This window comes from Athene noctua, chromosome 7 (genome assembly GCF_965140245.1).
Source record: "Athene noctua chromosome 7, bAthNoc1.hap1.1, whole genome shotgun sequence".
NCBI lineage: Eukaryota > Metazoa > Chordata > Aves > Strigiformes > Strigidae > Athene > Athene noctua.
Genome location: NC_134043.1, coordinates 19,603,118 through 19,624,561, shown reverse-complemented (window position 1 = coordinate 19,624,561; position 21,444 = coordinate 19,603,118). Strand labels below are relative to the sequence as shown.

General features: G+C 36.8%; 2 protein-coding genes across 2 annotated transcripts in view; both read left to right on the top strand.

The window, feature by feature from the left end:
- Positions 1-236: 236 nt before the first annotated feature.
- On the top strand, positions 237-12,188 carry GCG (glucagon). The gene is made up of 7 exons (XM_074910720.1): positions 237-331; positions 5,135-5,235; positions 5,628-5,789; positions 6,619-6,672; positions 8,276-8,413; positions 10,568-10,711; positions 11,722-12,188. Exons 2-7 carry the CDS (start codon positions 5,138-5,140, stop codon positions 11,744-11,746), a joined length of 621 nt encoding a protein of 206 aa, XP_074766821.1. The 5' UTR covers positions 237-331; positions 5,135-5,137; the 3' UTR covers positions 11,747-12,188.
- A 6,102-nt stretch (positions 12,189-18,290) lies between these two features.
- Positions 18,291-21,444, top strand: part of LOC141962310 (dipeptidyl peptidase 4-like) — a 40,640-nt gene continuing 37,486 nt past the window's right edge. The window contains exons 1-2 of the mRNA XM_074910272.1: positions 18,291-18,353; positions 18,470-18,554. Coding sequence (XP_074766373.1) covers positions 18,348-18,353; positions 18,470-18,554 — 91 coding nt within the window. The 5' untranslated portion in view covers positions 18,291-18,347. The remainder of the gene's footprint in view (positions 18,354-18,469; positions 18,555-21,444) is intronic.

Sequence of the window (21,444 nt, the reverse complement as noted above, 5' to 3'; positions counted from 1 at the left end):
GGACATCGCTACCTCACTTCTTTTAAAAATCCATGTTAGCATTGATGTCATAAAGTAAGCAGAATGAATGTGTGAAATTGCTTGTAAAATTATCAAATGAAATGAATAGCAAATATGATGACTTTTTTTTTTTTTTTTTAAAGTTGAATAAGGAAACTGTCAGCAATGATGCACTCTTGTAATGCTTACTAGAGCTGAACAGTATATATATAAGTCTGTGCAAAAGAGGCAGCTAGGCAGATCTCAGGATCCTCAAGGCTTGCCATAGTCTCAGAAGAGAGAGTAGCAGCTCTTTCTGCAACTGCTACATATCACTTCAAAGTACAAAAAGGTAAGATTTATATTGAGCTACAGTACATTTGTTTGAGAAAGTTGAGTGCATTATCTGAATTGTGTTGCCCAAAGTTTGCAATAGAGGTGCAGGATCCTTCAGCAAAATGGTGTTTTCTTCTGTGGTTATACTCATTGATGTTTAGAGTTAATTACATCATCATTTAAATATTTTAATGTATTAAATTAGTTCAACAGAGAATGATCCAAGAAAGGGAAATCGACTGTTTGGGTTACAGAAGAACTGAAAGAAGGAAGATTAGCATAAAAATGTGAAAGACATGCCTTGTAGTGAGAATTAAAATGTGAGAAAAAATGTGAGATACAAATTATTGATTTTTAGATTTTTATCTCCTTTAGTATCTTCTCTAGAGATATTTATTGAACATGAGCTTAAAAATATTCACTCCTAAACATGAATCAACAGGGATTAAATTAGCAGAACGCAAACAGATTAGGTGGGTTTATATAGACACTGATTTAAAACTGTCCAAGACAGATTGCCACTCCACGCCCTATAGATTGCCACTCTACTGCCCTACATTTAGATTAGTTTGTCTCAAGCAACTATTATTTTCATATCACTGTAAGATCTGAAAAGAAAACATTATAGCACAAAAGTAAAAAATAAAGCCTTAATAACTCAATAACTATTGAGTTATTGTGATTATTGCATAAAATTTAGTCTTCCATCCTACTATGGATTTTCTTAGACTAGAACCATTATATTTTTACAGAACTTTCCACAAGGAATTATAGCATGGAAAGTAAATTACTACATCTTTCTGGAAAAGTGATTTATAATTGCTATATAATGCTTATAATCGATATATAAGAAATAATTGCTATTTGCAAACAGTTTCATGTCAATAGAAATCTATTTCATCCATTCATACATTTTCATATGAAAATATTCCTTCTTTACTACTGTAACGCCATCATTTGTGTTTTTAATCTGACTTTTGAATTATTCTTTTTTGAAAACTCAATGAAATTAAGATAGTTAAAATTGCACATGGGTACAAAAGACATCTGAAGTAAAATATATTGGAAAACATAGTAAAATCTATTTGATCAAGTAAATAATACTCAAATAAGTGTCTGATCAAGATTTCAGTTACATACTTTCTGGTGGTTCCATTTGAGATGTGTTAAGTTTTTCATCTCCAATCAGAAAGAAATTAAAACATTTCCATTAGTCTAATATGCATAGGAACAAACATTTTCTGTCTAAGATTAGCCTCAGTTTTTCTGCACTTTGACAATAAGATTGCATGGGTTTTAGCACAATCTACTGGTGACCTAAATAACTTAGAGTAAATAAAACCTTTCTTCTGATCAGGAAATTAATTGATGGAATAAACTAAACAAATATTATTTTGCTGATCATCTCTTTTTCTCTACAAAACATGTTTGTGTTCCCAAGAATAAAATAACAATTCCTTCTTTAAAAACTGTAGCTTCTTTAACTTGTCAAAAACTGCTGTTGCTGGTTTGAGTTACCAATAGCAAGTACTGAATGTCAAAAAAACAAAACTGATTTTAAATTTTTAAAATAACATATCTGACAGACATTTAATAGCTTTTGAAAATGCTGTTTTTATTAATAGGGATTCTCTTACATGAAAATTGTATTCATTTTAAAAACCTGTTTTTATACATCTTTCTTTTTAGTAATCTCCCCAGGTTTTGATTCTGAAAAATGTAGAAAGCAGCCAAACATGCATTTAACTTTGAACACATTCTTAAGGCATAGAGTGTGACTGTTCACATCTGAACGCTCTATAGAACTGAGGCATAAGAGTTAGATCTAAGATATACTGAAATAACTGAAAATCTCTTTACTGACTACAATGGGCTTTGAATTTGGTTTTGTATAATTTTATATAAAAGAATAGCTTTTTTTTCTGATATTACTATAAGGAGGCTGTATTGCTATCTTTCATTCCACATCAGTGACTCAGGTTTATGTCTAATCTGTATCATGGTTTAACAAAGCTACAGCTGTAAACTATTTTTCTTTAGTTTTTCCAAGTTAAGTAAAAGTATACCAAACTGCTAGCATACCATTAAGCAGGGCAAATTTACCTACATATGGTACAATAGCCAGACTTTATTTGGTGTCTAAGTTAACTCATTTACAGCTGTATCAGCTAGCATGGGGGTCACTGCATTACAATCAAAACATTTTTGTGACCACAGCAGAGTCACCTCCTAAAGAACAGGCAGAGCTTTGTTCCATTGTTGGAAGTCTATGAAATGTGAAATTATGCATTCTTTGGGATAAACATTGGATGTCAGTGTTGCACCACCAAATTAGAGCTCCAAATGAAACAGTGAAAAAGAGAGTTCAATACTATAGTTAGGGTTATAATAGGACTGACTACATGGCCTCTACAGTATCTGTTGGTACTATAGCAGGATATGTGCAAATGTAGGGATCAAATCTCATATATCAGGACATTGAAAAAGGCAGAAAAGAATTTCCACGCACACTGATGAAAAAATGAGCAACACTGGCAGTGGCTTCTGATGGAGAGAGGGAAATTAACTCCATTGCTTATTAGTACAATCCACCAGAAAATCTTATATTCAATTTATTTCCTAGTTATGATTAAGATTTGATTAATATTTTGATTGCTTTAAATATTTGATACTGACACTGAAGCACTCTAGTAAAATATTTATATTATTAAGATTCTCTTAAATATTAGGCCTCACAAAGTACCAGAAGCAGTACATTTTTCCTAACCATAGGTAAAATGCTTGCCAACAGTCAAGCTTTGCAACTCCAACTATGTTATTTTATAATAGACTGAAGAAACAGATTTTATAAAAAGTCTGCTCTGAAGATGGACAGGCTACTGGTGAAGAGTAGAAGTCCTACAGCAGTGAGGTTTTTGATGCAGGACTTCACTTTTTCAGAGATGTTCAAATAGCCTCCCCATTTGCACTGCTCAGTGCAGATCCAACTCTAAATCTCAAGGCAGAGTAACCTGCACCTTCTCCACACATCATTCCTTCATAACTTTCTTATGGCTTCTTCCAATTCCGCAATTCCGCTTATTGTGACAAGGCATTACAACAGAGTGATTTCCCTCAGACTGCCTTATTTTATAAATCATTGAATTTCAATAAATAACTTCTCCAGTGGATCTGGAGGAGTTCAGCGCAGATTACATTTAGTGGGGAGGGTGGTTTCTGGCTAGGTCTTACTTTGCCACATACCACTTCAGTGCACTCATCTTCCCTATCTCTCTCTGTTTTTCAGACTGTAACATAAACTTCCATAGGAAAGTGTCATGGATGGCAGAAGGGCTCTTTCAAATACACAAGTATCAGTCCAAGTACATGATGAAATTATTTTCAGTGACATTTTGCTGATGTGAACTCATTTCAACTTCTGTTGCTTTACAGCAGATTAATATTGTGATCCATACTGATTTTAAAGTTAGAATGAATGAGCATTTACTATTCATCCTTCAGTGAATAAGCTTTTAGCCATTGAATGAATGGCATATTCAATTTCTTTGTCAAGGTCAAAAGTACCTAAACAAATTTTAAATTAATTTCCTTTTCTATACATTCATTCCATAAATTTAAGCGATACAAAATGATTAAAATTACACAATATATACTAGTTGATTTTGTAGGTAGGTTTCATCTCATTTCCTGTTTATGCAAAGCACTTTTGAGTCTATTAGCCTTTAGCTGCTCATAGTCCCTTTTGCACAGGATTTTGTGAGCCTAAAACAAATAGCATTTCTTTGTTCAATTGAGTTTGTCCTATAGGGGATCATGTGTCAACAGTAGTAATAATACTACAATAAATAATTAAAATCGTAGCGCACATAATTAGGGGATTAGGGAATACCTGATTTGCATTGGTGACTACTCACTGGAAGTTATAACTGTACTACTTGCATGAGTAAACCAGTCACTAATGCAAGTAACAGAATCACAGTTTGGCTGTGGATCACCAAAGCGTTTGTGCAGGCTCTAGTTTACACTGAATAATCTCACATTAAAGTCAGTGAGACTGGTTGAGTTATTACAGTGCACATGATGAAGACACAGATAATAATGTGGCCATTTCTGTTACATGGTTGAAGCCAACAGAATGACCTATAGCAGTAAGAATTACATCTGGGACACAATATTTTCTGCTTTGGTTTATTACCATAAATAAGTATATACCCCAGATCTTGTATATCTCATATAACCCCATAATGGAAGCCCTTAGACTGAAATAAGGTATTATGTCAATAGTGCAACAAACAAGACTTGACATATCACATCATGACTTGAACACAAGACAGTGTGTGGTTTGGTGGGGAGTTTTTCTCAGGACACACACCTATTAGTAAGTCATTATTAAGTCCAAAGTCCTACTGCTGCAACATCTTTTATTTTAAAAACCCCAAACTTTTAAAAGAAGGGTGGAGGGCCAGAAGGAAAGAAAGAGGAGCTGTTAATGGGATGGTATTCTTGAAAAAAAATTGTTTTGTTTTTCTCTAGTGAACGAGCTGGGAAAAAAAAAAAAAAAAAAAAAAAAAGTCACAGCTCACCTTGCATTCTAGAATAGAGACTAGAGCCTAAAGACTAGAACAGAGATTACATCTTTCAAACGCCTACTCAAGGCATTACAGTCTCCATCCATTGGACAAGGACCAAATCCTCACGGGGTCTCAATATCTCCAAATTTAGATCAGCATTAAGGAGTCTCTTTTCGATGTAATTGATTCATATGTATGTAAAAATGATTACATTTTTCTTTGTTGCCTTATTTCTGCTGTTTTGACAGGCAATGAAAATGAAAAGCATTTATTTTGTTGCTGGGCTCCTTTTAATGATCGTTCAAGGCAGCTGGCAAAATCCTCTTCAGGATACAGAGGAGAAATCAAGGTAAATTCTTAGATCAAACTTCTAGAAATACTTGGCCTGAACTTTGTTTTCTTACAGTTGGAAGCAAAACATACTATGACATAAAAATAGTTTTTTATATACTGTTACACAGTACTTAATCTACCATTGGAATTGGCAAAAGTTTTTAATATTGCAAAGCATAGTACAGAAGTTTTTGGTATTACAAGCAATAGCTGCCTTAGTTATTCAAGAAGACCTTGTAATTGTGCAGTATCCAATCTGCTATGTTGATTTGTTTTACTAGCCAGCTAGGGATCAATATGCCACTTGCTTTCACTTTGTGAGTATAAAATAGTATTTTTAAAAAGTCAATGCCCATGTAGAATGTACTATAACCATTGCCAATTAATGAGTTCTAATATTTTTTATAGGTCATTCAAAGCTTCCCAGTCTGAACCATTAGATGAATCTAGACAACTGAATGAAGTGAAACGTCACTCACAAGGCACATTCACCAGTGATTACAGCAAGTACTTGGACAGTAGACGAGCTCAGGACTTTGTGCAATGGTTAATGAGCACTAAAAGAAATGGGTAAGCATTTTGGTCACATTGCAATAGATCTCCAAATAGAGAAACAGAGAAAAATCTAGCTGAATTCAGTTTCTTGATTTCAGCTTTCCATCACAGACCATGTATAATCCTCAAATAAGCAAAGTACATAAGGAAAATTTATACATAATGTTAATATATTATGTTAGAAATGGGTAATATGTTGAAAATCAGTCAAAAGGATTGGATAAATCAAGTGTAGTATCACCATATTACCTGATATGCCATATAAAAAGACTATCTCAGTCTCTTTGAGACAGATTGTTTCAGTGAATGAATTAAATTCAAGAGGAATCTGTACATATAATGTAAAGATCTGGGCCATTAGCACTTAATAAAACTTTTCTATCTATAAATACTCTAATCCTGAAGTTTCATTTGTTAAAAGGGAGCTAAGGTTTAAGTTTTGTTGACCACTGGATACTTTACCAGTATCACAAGTATACTGTTAAGGCATGAGTGGGCATGTTTTTTGAAAATATACTTTGATTTACTGAAAATATACTTTGAGAGCCACAATAATGTAAAAACACATAAGTCTATGCCATGTATTCTAGAGAAGACCTGTCCACACATTCCAAAACTCTATGATAGCAATGCTTTTAAATCCCCATGGAAGTCTTTAAAGTAACAGTTTCTAGATATTGCATTAATTTAAATTCATACACCTGAAATTATTTATAACATTCATATATCAGTCATGGTTGTTTATCATAATCATTAAATAATAACCAATAAAATCTTATCAGTTTATGCATGCTCTGCAATGTATTGGTAGTAATGATCTAATGACTGTGGAATTCCACTACAGCCAACAAGGACAGGAGGACAAAGAAAATGACAAATTCCCGGACCAGCTCTCAAGGTATTCTAGTTGCCACAACTTGTTACTCAAAACCAGTTTGAGCTTATTTTCTGTTAAACAAGAAGGAAAACAACTAGTATTCTTTAAAATGCTACATAATCCAAGAAATACCTATCATAAGAAACTATCTTTCACCTCCTTTTTACAAGGAAAGAGGAAATGTATCTGTTATTTATTCCTGTGCCTGTGTTCTATAGCTATGTCCAGTGGCTTCAAGGAATGCAACAGGATAAGAATAGATTTCAGGATTTCAAGTAATAAAGGAGAGAAGAGAATAAGATAAAAAGAAAAACTTGGTATAGAAAAAGAGTGAAGCAAAAAAAGCATTATGATGAGAAAAAGAAAACCAGTGAGAAGACTAAGGAACAGAAAATGTCCAGACACCAATTTGCAGAGAGCTGATAAAACACGATGCAATGCTCAGCCCTTAAGCACTCAGTCCCATGTTACATAAACTGCTCATTACAGCAAACACAAGTCCTGCTGGAGGCCAGAATTTCATTTCTTGACAGTATTTTTCGGAGTGTTGGGGGGATTGGAAATTTTAAACAAATAAAACAAAAACACAGTAAATGTTTTTGCAAAACAGATTGAAATACCTATATTAATTCTTCCCTTTGTTAGAAATTCCAAAGAGGATAGGCTGGATCACAAAGATCCTTCCATTCAAAACAGTCAATATCAGTAACAAATCTGTAATAACGTCTCAGTTTCAGTGAAACAGCATATCTCAACAAAATTAATATTTCATTAAAAATGTTCCAAACAACTCTAGTTAGCATGCTGATGAAAAGTGCAGATGGTACTAAATCAGGAGGAATGGTGAAATCCCAAGAAGATAAAAAATAATATAAAGAGCTAGAGGCCCTGAAAATTGGGTGGAAACTATCAAATTCTGAAATAGAAATGCTAGGGAATTTATTCATGGAAAATATTCCATAAAATGTCTGCTTCTCCAAGCAGTTTGCCTTCCTAAGGGCCAGTGTGACATAATTTTGTGCTGTTTCAATGAAAGAAACACAATGAGGTGCAAGGAGGGAGAAGTTGATTGTCTTTCTCTATTAAACTGGGGGTGATCAGGCTTGAAATTGTTCCAAGATTACCACTTGGTCAGAATGACAATTAAAAGGGTGTTCACAAAGCAATTCAAAATATGAATTTGAGAGGAATTAAGTCTGAACAGTTTGGCTAAGAAATAATGAAGATGAAGGTAGGAGGAGTGGCTTAATGGAAATTTTTACGTTAACACAAGAGGTAACAAAAACTATGTCTGTATAATACAATACAGTTTGTTGATCATAGCTAATTAATCTAGAATAAGACTACTCCAATGCCGCTATAATTGCTTTCAGCACCTGATTTGATCTCTTCAGAACTAGTTCAGGCATCTCTGCACAAAACTATTGCATAGCACAGACAATACCTTCAGAACCAAAAGATATCCAGAAAAAAAAATATCTAGAGTAATTTGAGAAGAAAAAAAAAAACCCTCTCCCTAATAAGAAATGCTAGTCTGGTGGGTGGGAAATATATATCAATAAAGGTAAAAAACCAAAATTAAGTCCTCATGCAGTCTGCTCCTACGGTATTGCTCTTCTTTCAGCAATGCAATCTCCAAGCGTCATGCTGAATTTGAGAGACATGCTGAAGGCACCTATACCAGTGATATCACCTCTTATTTGGAAGGTCAAGCTGCCAAAGAGTTCATTGCTTGGTTAGTGAATGGACGAGGAAGAAGAGAGTAAGCATCCAACCATTCCTATTATTAAATTTTTCCTTGCTTTTGGGGTTAGAAATCACGTCTGATGAAACCTTGATATGTTCTTGATCATTCTTGCTGTACTTCATGTTTTTCTTTTGTAATAGAAGATACTGCGTGAGTGTTAGACTACCACTTTACATTATTAAGTTCAAATACAGATTAAAACAAACCTGTTCAGTATGCTGTTACACTCTGAAAGGTCAAGTTATATTTAAGGTCAACGTATCTAAAACTACCTTTGTCTAACTATCATCTTTCCCCCTTCACATAAGATCGCTTAGTCTCCTTAACTAACATAAAGATGATTCAAGTCAGTGTCATCTTAAATTACTTTCTCTTTTTTTCCTTTTCACAGTCATTCTTTTCCTCTGCAATATTTCCAAGATTAAACTTTTACTAATGTCATCAGCTGTACTCCATGCACTGGTGATCATTCCCAGCAGTAACTGATGACTTATTTTCCTCTTCCCATGCTCCACAAAGTCTCCCTAAGTTGCTACTGCCAAAATAACTATCATTTCCTACAATTATGACTTATTTTCCTTTTTAAGACACATCTACTTCTTTTGCTATGCTTCAGGGTTTCCTGGACACAGTACTCCACGGTTTTGACCTATCCACATCTCTGATTTCTTTCATTAATATCTCGTTCTCCACATACCCATTGCAGATTTCTCAAGCCTATTCACTTCATGTACTCACTCATGACATCTTTTTTCATGATAGTCTTATACTTAGAATGGCATTACCTTCAATCTCCTGCAGGCACCATCTCTTCCCAAGTCTGCATGGTTAGGAGCGACATCATGCACATGCCACTCACCACCTTTTAACTGTTCTGTACTTATTTGTGCCTTTAGACTGTAAGCTCTTCGGGGCAGGGATTGCGGTTCATCCTCTGATTATATATACTACCAGCTGTAAAGTACTATGTCAGTCTCTCGCACTACATAAAACCAATAAATAATAATAAAACATAATCTGTAAGACAAGATTGTGTGTTGTAATCAAGCAAGACTAAACAGGTAAATTCTGTAAATAATGATGATTTCCTGAAAAAGCAGTTAAATACATGGTCAGCTATATAGAGAAGGGAAAGGCTGGTGCCACTTCCTAGTGATGTTCAGATTTGCAGTCGTTTTTCTTTCATGTTTTATTTTCATGATCAGAAATAGGGTATTTCAGTATCTTTAAGAGAGAAATACAACCTAGCTGTGATGAACTGAGCTTAGAAACCTAGATGGACAATTAAATGTAAACCATTCTTCTACTTTCTAATATTTTGTATTATTTGTGGTCAAATTTTTAAATAGCCTTATCAGAAATTATTGCACGAAAAGAACCAGCCTGCCTGTCTTTGGTCCCAATGCACAGCGTCCTTCAGCATCAGCCCATCTTAATGGAAGCCATTAAAATGTTCCTATATTTGATAGGATGAAACAAGAGAGGAAAGTTTTCTAAATCACACTCTTGGCATAATGATTTTCCAGTGGTCATAAAAGGATAGAGCAAGAATCAGGATCTGATTCAAAATATAAAATGCTATTGTACAGCAAACAAGCACTTGGATTTTATACAGGTGTTGTAATTGAGTTATTCTACACCCACCCCCCCCACCCCCCACGCCACCCCCCCCGAGTTGCTGCTCTTAATATCTAAACACACAATATAATTGTAAGTATATAACTAGGACTTAAGTCCAATTAAAACAGAAAAAAATGTATAAAAATTTGACTACAATGTTTTAGGAGTGATATTTCTTAAATAACAATTCTTAGTAAATCTACTGTTAGTTTTATTGATGTCTAGTCTACTTGACACAGACATTGCAGACTGAGATATGTTTTTGCATGTATGACTTTTTCAAAAATGCTGGAAGGAATTTAAATTCACCTGAAGGAACAGTCCTCATCTGGCAAAGGGAGACTTCCATGCTTTATTCTGTTGTGAAAATAATGCCTCAAGAAGTGTTCCGATCTACATTGTGCTATACTAAGCCATAACATCAGGCTCAACTCTTAACTCTTAAAATCACAGGAAATGTGCAGTGTATTAGAATCGTATGTTGAGGCCCTTTTAAATGGTTTGTTTATTTTGATCTGAAAATTGTTTGATAATTTTTTCCCTTTGAAGTTTCCCAGAAAAAGCTCTTGTGGCTGAAGAAATGGGCCGAAGACATGCAGATGGCACTTTCACAAGCGATATCAACAAAGTCCTTGATGACATGGCTGCCAAAGAGTTTCTAAAATGGCTGATTAACACAAAAGTTACCCAAAGGTGTGTGAATTTTGACTGCATTATTCTTAATATACTGGGGTTTTAAACATATTTCTCACACATAGAGAAAATACTGCTAATTTTCCTCTTAACTATTGATGTATCGGTAACTGTGTTACAAACTTTGTTACAGACAGTACTGAATAAAATCCTAAACTAAATTCATTCCAAATATAATTTGTATTCTGCATCAATGGTGAACCTATGTAATAGTTTGCTATTTAACTTGAGGGGAGTTTTGCCACTGAATGTTACCAGAAGTAAGGTCATATTAAATTATTGAAAAGTAAAATTCTCCTTTGCACAGGCATTATAAAATCAGAAATATATAGGTAAAATTACATCAAATTGATTATTCTTTAAAGACTGTGATATAAAACACTGCCTTAAACTGTGGCTTGTCATTAGGGAACAGGGTATTTTAATCTGAGTTCCTGATAGCTAATTATTTAAGAACCCTGCTTTAGTTTGCCTGTATATAGGCAAATGCTGTTGGCAAAGAAGTATTTTTTATGTGAGCTCTGTGAACAGGTTAATATTTAAGAAATATTTGTTAATATTAACAAAGCATTTCAAAAATAATAAAATGCCAACTCAAGTCACAAGTGAGTGGCCAGATTTTTAAAATGTTGGATATAAAAATTAATTACTTTGGACTACTGAAGCACCCAAAATGACTACTTGATCTTGGAAATCTGAGACAACCAATATTATCTCAAAAAATTTAGAAACTAGTTAAACCACAGTTTTTATTAACATCTAAATATTTGTTGTGTTTGTTTGTAGTTCAGCACTGAAACAAACAATTAAAGAAAATAATATATTAGAAACTATTAAAAAGCTTTTCCTTTAGGAATAATTGTTTTCTATCCGTTATTAGAGAGAGGCATTGAGGGGTCTGTGGAACTAACATCTGCTAATCCTTAAACAAAAAGTATGTTCCAACGCATATTTCACAAGTCTCAGGAGATTTATAATATATCCTAATTGATGCTGCTTTTTTTTTCCAGGGACCTTTTGGGAGAATATCAGTAAAAATGCAGAATAAAAATGTGATACATGAAGATCTTCATTGCATCAACTGCCAGTTATTAAGAGATTCTGAAACCTGTATTCTGTCATTTACATTAGGTGTAACAAAGCTGTGTCACCTTGCATGCCAGGAAATAATTGTACTATAGTTTAGTGTTGCCAAAGGTTTATATATGGAAAACCCACTGTCTAAGGGATGGTTATCTTAACAGCTTTAAAACTACAAAAGTTCCATATCTTCATATTTTTCATTTATTAGGACTGAAGTAACTCCATTTATATTTAATGATAAAATTATTTTTCTAAAAAGTTGACTTCTACACACAAAGGATTCAATCACCAAGTATATGTGTTATTTGTAAGGATCTGGCAGTTACAAATGCCTGAGAAGTGAATATCCCTCTAAAAACCTTTGTTATAAAAAGGCTAAGCTTTAAGGATATTAAATGATAGCCTTAAATAAATTTTTTCAAGCTTCTTTTCGGTTGACTTTTCATGTGTATATCCCTTGTGGCTTTTTGCACTCCATTTCATTTTATTCTAATATGCTAGTGTCACTGAGAACTTGGAAGTGGTTTGTTTGGAATGACAAATGTCACATTTTCTCCATAATGATTCTCAGAAAAGAGCTGTGTGAACTTTGAATTACCTTCAGTTGAAAAAGAAATCATGTAAGATGAAGCTAGAGGGGGAAACAAGACTGAACAGACAAGTATTCTTCATTAGCATAAATTCTGGTTTCTCAGTAAAAGCAGGAGGACAGCTTTGAAAAATATTAAGTGCAATATAGTCCATTAGTAGTGGAAACAGACACATAACTTCTTCAAATTTTATAAGATTGCCAAGTAAAGCCAACTCAAATGGTCCTGGGTCACTCTCATCTGTGTTGTATTCTTTTCTTCCTTCTTCCTTTGAGAACTGCTTTGTCCATCATCTCTTGCATTCAGCAACATTATACTGTAACTTACAGGCACAACTGCCATTTCAGTAACCTTCTCCATTAGGGGGACAGAACACTTTGCTTGCAGATCTCAATTTCTAGCAATCCAAACTATTATCCTCTCAGCTGGCCAGGGCATGTTTTTGTAGGTATGGCAGTAGCTGAAACTCTCAAATAGTCACAGGTGCTGTCATGCACCTCTTGTTTCTGATGACTACCCAAATCCCCCTTTCTCCCCTTGCAGTATGCCAGGTATCTATATTAAAATGTCCTAAAGGGCAAGTGGTTTAAGAGAAAGCCAATGGGCTTAGCAAGTGTCTAGAAGTTGATGTGAAGCAGGAGCGTTGTTGAACCAGAATTAGCACCTATAACTTTTGCTTGGAATAACTAGTATTGGGTTTTGTCTCATTTGTTTTTTAAAGGCATCTGAAACTTTAACTGATGGTCTAGAATTTCTGGAAAAAATAAGATTAGATTGTACTCCCAAAGTGCTACAGGAACTCATATTCTGTAATTTGAGATCAGGACTGATCACATCTAATTTGGCATTTAAAATAGCTTCTTGACAGTAACAGAAAGGTGTTCTAACATCCCAACTTTAAACAATTAAAACTCAATAGAACCTTGCACTAAAAATATTTATCAGAGCATCCAAAATACCACTGGAGATTAATTAAAGGGGGGGGGGGGTGTATACACATGTGTTGTTTATTTAATCCCATTTGTACACAGTGGTTCCAAGTGCTTCTGGAACTGAAAAAGATTCAGCTACACACAGTTGAATTCATATGGTCCAGGCTGAAATGGTACAGTTAACTCTTCTATTTTCATAGACTAAGAAATTATCTTTAAAATGTTTTATTCCAATATGTCCAGAATATTTAGTGCTCTGACAGACAGGATTCCTGAGTTACAAATCCATTCTCCTGTGGTGTCTGTCACCAGTATATTTGAGCACCTCCTGATGATGGCTTTGTCAGCCACGAAAATAACTGTGTTCCCAAATTTTTACAAATTATATGCTTTTAGGAACAGAGAAGTATAATTTTCTCAAAGTTAGGCAACATGTCTGGAACACAGCAAAAATATTTAACCTCTAATTTTCTAAGTCCCAAACTAGAGCATGAATCAAAAGATACCCTTTCTTTGGAAATGAGATGAAGTTGAGTATGTTCCAGAAGTTCCAAACACATGTTTTAGCTCAACAGGACTAGGATTTATATATCCTGAAATCACAAAGCAAATCCATACAGGATCAAAAATGAGGTATGTGCTGGTTATTTCTTATACATGCTAGATGAAATTCATTGAATGGTACAAACATAGGGAGAAATAAGCAGCAATTGCTTCTTTTAAAAGTGCCTTTACTAGACAATAGCTACCCATGTCTGCATGCGGAGAGAGGCCAGAATAGCTGCACCATTCAAGCCTAGCAAGCATTGCTATTTATGTTTTAATTTTAATTTTGTACTCTGATAAGGAAGAGAGATAATTCTAGACCTTACTTGCAGTGAGCGGTACATTGGTATAGAAATCTAGGAACAGAGTGGCCCGAAGATTCCTTTTAAATAATAGATGGTTTTCAAAGTTTTCAGGCAATGAAGCAACAGCTGTCAGTTATTATGTTGATTGCAAGCCTGCTGCTTGTATGAGGGGGCTTCAATTTGCTCTTTTCAAATAAAGGAAGGGAAGTGGGACTGCTTAAGGGAATCACGCTCAGGACCACATTTCAGCATTACCTACAGGGCTACACCCTCAACCACTCTCACAAACATTAATCTTCCTTCCAGTCAAGGACCCAAATGTACAATCACATACCCTGGTGTGTCTGAGGGGTCTTGACTAACATGCTGTCAAAGATGGCACTGTTGCAATGCCTCTCTGTGATGCCTCTGACATGAGTTTTAGGTCTACAAAAGAGTTAGGATATGAGCCCCATCTTATTTGAAATACCTTGTAAAATATATCATAGATGCATTTTATGGTGCATAAACTTAATTATTCTGTTTCATTCACTCCACACAGACTTCCTTACTCTAGTAGAAAACTGAACCTTATACCTTCTTTAAATTGTATGAAAACAGTACCACTGGCCCAGATGTTTTGATTACATCATATATGTGAAACTTCTACAATTCCATATTTCATGAACTCGTGTGTACCTAGAGTCCTCTGTGTATCTGCACACATGCCATCTAGAACCTCTAGGTGGCCTTATATTAAAAACTGTTCCCAGTATTAACTCCTTTATTAACTGTATTTTATATGTTGAGTGTGCAGCATCCTTCCTCTTCCACCCTATTTACTAAGTATCTGGAAAAATAAGCATATTGAAACAAAACAAGACAACTATTTGGAATTAATACAATAAAAATTAACAGAAATCTGAGATACCTTAACCATTCAACTGTGCTCTGAGGACATGTGGCAAGACTCTTCAGTTGCCAGGAAAATAATTTTATAAAGAAAAATACATAAACTTGAAAGAACTGAATGATAGCTGCTGCTCACCACATTGAAATGGTTGTCCCAATCATAGAAAACAGGGGTTTTTTCTCATTCGCTTTCATGATTTACAGTTAACACTCTTCACAATCCTGTCAAACAGAACCAGTGTAATGATGAAACTGTCCTTATGCCATTTCAGCTTCAAAATGCAAAGAAACAAAAAGAAATTATTTCCAAAAAAAACCACAGACATTTTTAATGTATTTGGTAGCAAAAGATACAGTTAAGTAGAACTTGAACCCTCTTCAGTGCTAATAGCATTTTTGCCTTCTGTTCCTCACAACACATCTGAAGTGAGCCACTGAATCAGTATAAAACTTTCTCCCAGCTCATATTTTGTCTCCCATAGCCACACACTGAGACATCTGGAACACATTATTGCACTGTACTCTATACATTTGAGTCACAAGCAATACTTTTTTGTTGTTCTGGAGAGCTTATGTTTTCCTGTTTGACTTCTCCAAATATTTCTGGAGGAAAGACTCAAATATATAAACAGACTTGTAACAAAATTTTGAGTTTCACTGAGGCTGGAAGTCTGAAGGAGACATCACATCTGGCAGGTCCACCAAGTGTTTGGGAAAGCCAGCCTTCAGGCTGAAAGCTATATTTTGGTTCTTTCTAGTAAGTACCTCCTCTTAATCTTTATGAATGCTTTCATGTTCAGCATACAATATGATGAACAGCTATCACTTCTCAAATTTCATCATGTAGCAGCCACTGCTGTATATTAATTTCTTTAATCTCTTAGCATCATATTAATACATGTCTGACTGCAAAAGAACAGCATTATATAAAAGAATCTGAAATATTTAGCAACTTTTTAAGTCTCAGGCTATCACAAAAGACAATCTGACAGAGCACCAAAGCATAACCATTACAGTAATTTTGGGGATTTTGATCAGACAGGAGGAACTTCAGATTTTTTCAGTGTGCAGAGAATCACTGATGGGAACTATTACAGCTAAATGAAAAACATATTCTGCTGTATTGACTCTTACTGGATGACTCAGGTGATTCTGAGTACAGAATCAGGTCCCAGAAGCCTCTCTGGCATGACCAGTCAGAAGCACTATAGACATTTTGGTCTAGATACATGAATCCAGATTTCCAAAGGTAATTAAAATTGTGTACCCACTGAAACCAGCAGAAGCTAGGCATATGCTTTGTCAGCACAGGTCCTTTTTTATTCTTAGAATTAACCACTGAGAAGCATTAAAACCTTGCAGATAATCTCTCAAAACATTATTGAACTGCGGCTTGGCCATGTAAAGTTTAGTAACATTCAGGTACATTTTATCACAAGACTGAGATTATAATTTCGCTCTACTATACTTTGAGACACAGTGATGATCACTATTTAGATGTGTAGAAAACAAAGCACGGATTGGCTGATGTATGTTGTGATTCCTACTCACTGGGAAAAGGAAAACTCACCCCAAGGGTGGGGGGAGCGTTGCATTGTTTCTCTTTCTTACTGTTGCTGGTAGGATGAGCAAGTATACACTATACCAGATAGATATCTAAGTGGAGCTGTAAGACATTCTGAAACTCTGGAAATGCATCTCACAGCACATATGGGATACTAGTTTGAAAAGTAATATAAAAGACTGCCATTTCACCGTGATTTTACTGTACAAAAGTGGATTTACCTATACACAGAGATTAGCGTTAAGCAAGCTGTGAATTTGCAGCACATGAGATCCTCCATTGTAAATTTACACTGAGCTGCATGGAACCATTCTCAGGGCACATTAATAGTATTCCTAAAGTAAACCGATATAGCTAGCACAGCGTAAATTCATAACAAGTAGCAGCGAGTACCTTCAAGGAGAATGGTACACAATAGGGAGCAGAGCATAAATTTATATCTAGATGAAGTCTATTACCTTCCATATAGGTAAACCCTTAATGTAGATAAATTAGTTATTAAGTTATTTTAGTTATTCTGAGGGAGTTCTATCTATCATAAAAAGTTATTAACCCACTTCCAGATACACATAACTTAAGAAACAGCAGTAAAATACTAAATGCTGTGCTCAATCTGCAGAAGTGGAATGAAAGAACAAGCAGCACAACTTTACTGAAAGCTCTGAGAAGTATTTTGAAGGCAAGACTAAGAACATTTGCTGTCTCCCTTGGCTTCAAGTCTCTTCCTCTTGCTTTATTGGATCACATACTTTTTCTGTTCCACTTCTCAAGTTGTGAAATACCTACACAACTCTAGTGACTGCTAGTGTTCTGCAAACAGAAAAAAAAATAATCTGAGATGGATCAAACCAAAAGCACAAACCACGTCATTCAATAATTACTTTTTTGAGGCTAGGATTCTTCTCTTAAAATAATTCCTAAAACTCCCACAGCTTTCTGGCTACTTGGTGATGCTCAGCTTTTTAAACAATCAAATGCTTTATAGTTTTGATTTACAGGCTATTCTCAGTCTTTTTCACCAGTTAGTCCCACTATCTCAGCACATACTCAAAATTCCCCTTGGGAATAGAATTGTCTGATGTGAGAAACCAGGGTCATCTTCAGAGCTAAATTTTAAACTTTTATCGTACATTTCCATTTTCTGATCCTGATTTAACATTCCATTTTGCAGACTTACAGATCCACCTCTTTTACGCCCAGAACCAGCGCCAAGAACTTAATGTAAGACCTTTCCACAATTTTATCAGTCTTCCCATGATTTGATTGCCGCAGAAAGAAGTTCAAAGAGCAGAAACTTTACAGGAAATGCTGGCGATACCAAAGCATTTGGGACTCTGGCATTAGTTTTGAAGGCGTTTCACTTCTGGGACCTCTGTGTGGCCCTTATCTGATTTCCGACAGAAATCCTTCCAGTGTCAAAGGTCCCTCCCCTTTAATGTACAGCTGTGTCACCGCGCTCCGAGTGTTTGAACTGACGGAGAAACCGCAGCTCAAATAACACCACGCGAAGCTGCAAACCCGGCAGGAAACCCGAGCCCTCGCCCAGAGCGGCGGTGCCTGGCGCTGCTCCTTCCCCGCCGCCCCCGGCCCGGCCCGGCCCCCCCGCCCCCGCCGCGCAGGGGAGGCCCCCGCGGGCAGCGGCGGGATTGCACAGCCGGCAGCCTCCGCCTTGCGCCGCTCCTGCGCCCCGGGCAGCGGCCCCGCTCCGCGCTGCTCCGCCGCGCCATGCAGGTGGGTTTGGGAGAGAGGGGGGAGAAGAGAGGAGAAGGGAGGGGAGGGTGGGCGGCGGCGCAGGCGAGCCCTGCGCGGCCGCCGCCGCCGCCGCCTCACGGGACTTCTCCCTGCAGACCTTCCTGAAGTGGCTGCTGGGGATCCTGGGGGTCGCCGCCATCGTCACGGTCATCGCCGTGCCCCTGGCTCTGCTCACCGGCAGTAAGTGCGCGGCGGGGCCGGGCGGCGGGGCCGGGGGGCTCCCTGCGGGGCTCCCTGCGGCCGCGGGGGCTCGGCCGGGCGCGGGGGTTCCGCAGCCGCGGCGCCCACGGCAGCGGGGGGAAAGTTTTCCTGAAAGTTTGTGCTTTAGGGAGCGGGGTTGGTAGAGCTGGAGCTCTGGGGAAACTGGGAGGTATTTTGTCAAAAAGGTGTCTCACCTGAGGATGGGGGGTGCGGGGAGAGGTGGGAGTTGAAAAGTCCCTCGATTCCCCTGTGAGCTGAGAAAATACGAATTACAAGCGCTATCGTTTTCAGCATTTTCCTTTCCAATTGCAGCAGAAGGCTGTAGAACCAGGAGTAAAATGCCAGTTAGTCAGTTTTCTAGGGTGTTTGAAGAGACAAGATTATATTCCCTATAATTTTGTTTTCTCAGCACAACTTTTGTTAACGTTATTGAGTGAAATTCTATACACAGCACAGTGACAGAGCTCTGAAAACTAGCAAAAAGATTTGGTGTGCATGTTTGGACTCTGATCAGTTTGTGTTTTCCAGGTTGCCCTTGTAGTTCTGAGTGTTAATGTGAAACAGCATTAAACCCTCATCAAGCAGTGCACTGCTTCCTGCTGGGAGGACAGAGTTTCAGTTAATCTCCCTTTTTGTGTTCGTAGGACTGACAGCTGAGCAGTTGTGATACGTAGAATTCAGCACTGCAAACTCTAAGGAAACAAAGTGTTTTCTAGGCTAGACTTTTGGTGGTCTTCTGTTAGAGATGCACCCCAAGAAGCACGAAGATGTGTATGTTGATCTTGACAGTGTGTTCATAAATGAACATAGCAATTGCTTATGTGCACAGAAAGTTATGGTGGGTTTTTTCTATGTCAAAGAGGCAAAGGTTGTGTCACTAGTGTTCATATGGCATAATTTATGTTTAAATTTCTCTGCAATTCAGCCTTGTCGTTACTAATATCAGAAACATTGAAAACTAGATTTTTGAAGTCCAGATATCTGAATTACATACCTTCTGGGCTAAAACTTGCATACATGGATGCTGACTCGCTTTTCTATTATTTTTGGGTAGCTTTTTGCCACTTACCTCAAAAAAGCAGATTTTTGAGGTGACAGAAAATACTCTTAGTTTCAGAAGCTGGAAGAACAAGAGAAAGGGTCTTGATAACTTACAAGATAATGTGTGCAGGCATAACACCTAGTGAAACAATTCTGTATGCAGGCCTAAACTGCTAGAGTTGGTGTTTGTCTACCTTAATGCTAGTGCTGTCTTACTGAAAATCAAATGGGTTTTCTTCTTTCATAAACTGTAGCATAGGAATCCTTTTGCTGTAGAAGTGGCTGCAATTCAGTACCAGTCATTGAGCTATATAGTAAATAGATTTTACTTTAAAGAAACACTTCTGTTGGATGACATACAGAATATCACCATGCTGTCAGCCTTGACTTGCGTCATTTTGGTTGTAAAAGAGTAGGGCAATGTGTCAGTCTTTTTACTGTTGGCTCAAATTAATGCCTGGGAAAAAACTTAGCACACCCAAGTAGTTCACTAGGTGTCTCCATCTCAATCCTTATTTTATCTAGAGGGGTCCCAGTTGAAAAACTTGAATTCCCATCTCTTCCCAAATCAGGCCAGCAGTAATGTCTGAAAAACAACTGTGACCATTATAGTTCAGGAACTGCAGGATGCTTTTGAATTTTTGACTGAAGGGTGCTAAAGAAATGTTTTCTGTTAGCTGAGAGTGTACAGGTGGTGCAATTGTAATTACTACTTTATAGGCCAGAGCACTTAATCACTGACAGTTTGATTATACGGCTTTTATGAATGACCTCATGGCATGCAAGTCAGCTGAGGGGGCCTCCTGGGGCAGTACAGATGCTGGCCTGAGTACAAAATGAGAGGTGGCAAAACTGAGGGGTGGTGGGGAGGAGCAGCAGCAGCAGATGCTCACATGACTGACTATGTGAAATCAAAGTCTGATCTGATAAAAGTAATTGTAATTGCAGTCAAGCCTTCATTTCATCCCAATGGTTCAAGCATTGGGCAGGGAGTGAAAATGAAGATTATTGATATACACAGATAATTTTGAGTTTGGATTTCTTACCTTTGGCCTGCTGCTCTTTTCGACGCTGTGCTTTTCAGTGTGTTTTCATTTCATAAGTTTAGTAGTCATACAGCACAGAATTAGTTTGATAAATGGGTTCCAGTGCAGTAAAAGTTTATGAAATTTTGCCACTCCAGAGGAGTTCTGGCTTGTTGGCTGTGGATAGGCAGTAGACCTGGCAAGTGGAATTTCTGCTTCTTCTCTTGCAGCCATTTAGCATAAGCAAATACTGCAGACTTAAATTTTCAAAAGGGTTCCCTAATTTTGGGTGCAGCCCTTCACTATTTATCTTAAGGGTCTTCAGCCAGAACCGTGTACAAAATTCTATAGTTTTTGTTTATACACACTGCCTATTTTGCCACTTTATTTTAATAACAGCATGGAGCTACTTGCATCAAACAGTTTAATCTTAAAACAACATTGGAGGTTGTATTTTAAGTCTGTTGATGAAAGCATTATTATGCTTTGAGGAGCTATTCAAGAGTTGACTACAGGAGCCAAGTGGTTGCCCTTAAAGCATGAGTATTTTCTAATAGTTGTGGTCTGTCCGTGATTCATTTATCCATTTACTTATGCTTCTCCCATTTTTTTTTCTCCTGCAACTTTCCATGCAAAAAACAGATTGAAACATCCAGTTGCCATACACCTTACCTCTTCTCTAACAGCAGTTCTTGTTACAGCCAGCTGGGCAGGTGGTCCAGGAACGAGAGGAAGAGTAGCCAATGCTGAGAGCAGGAAGGAGACGGTGCAGTATCTATTTTCATTCTGCTGTTAAGATCAAG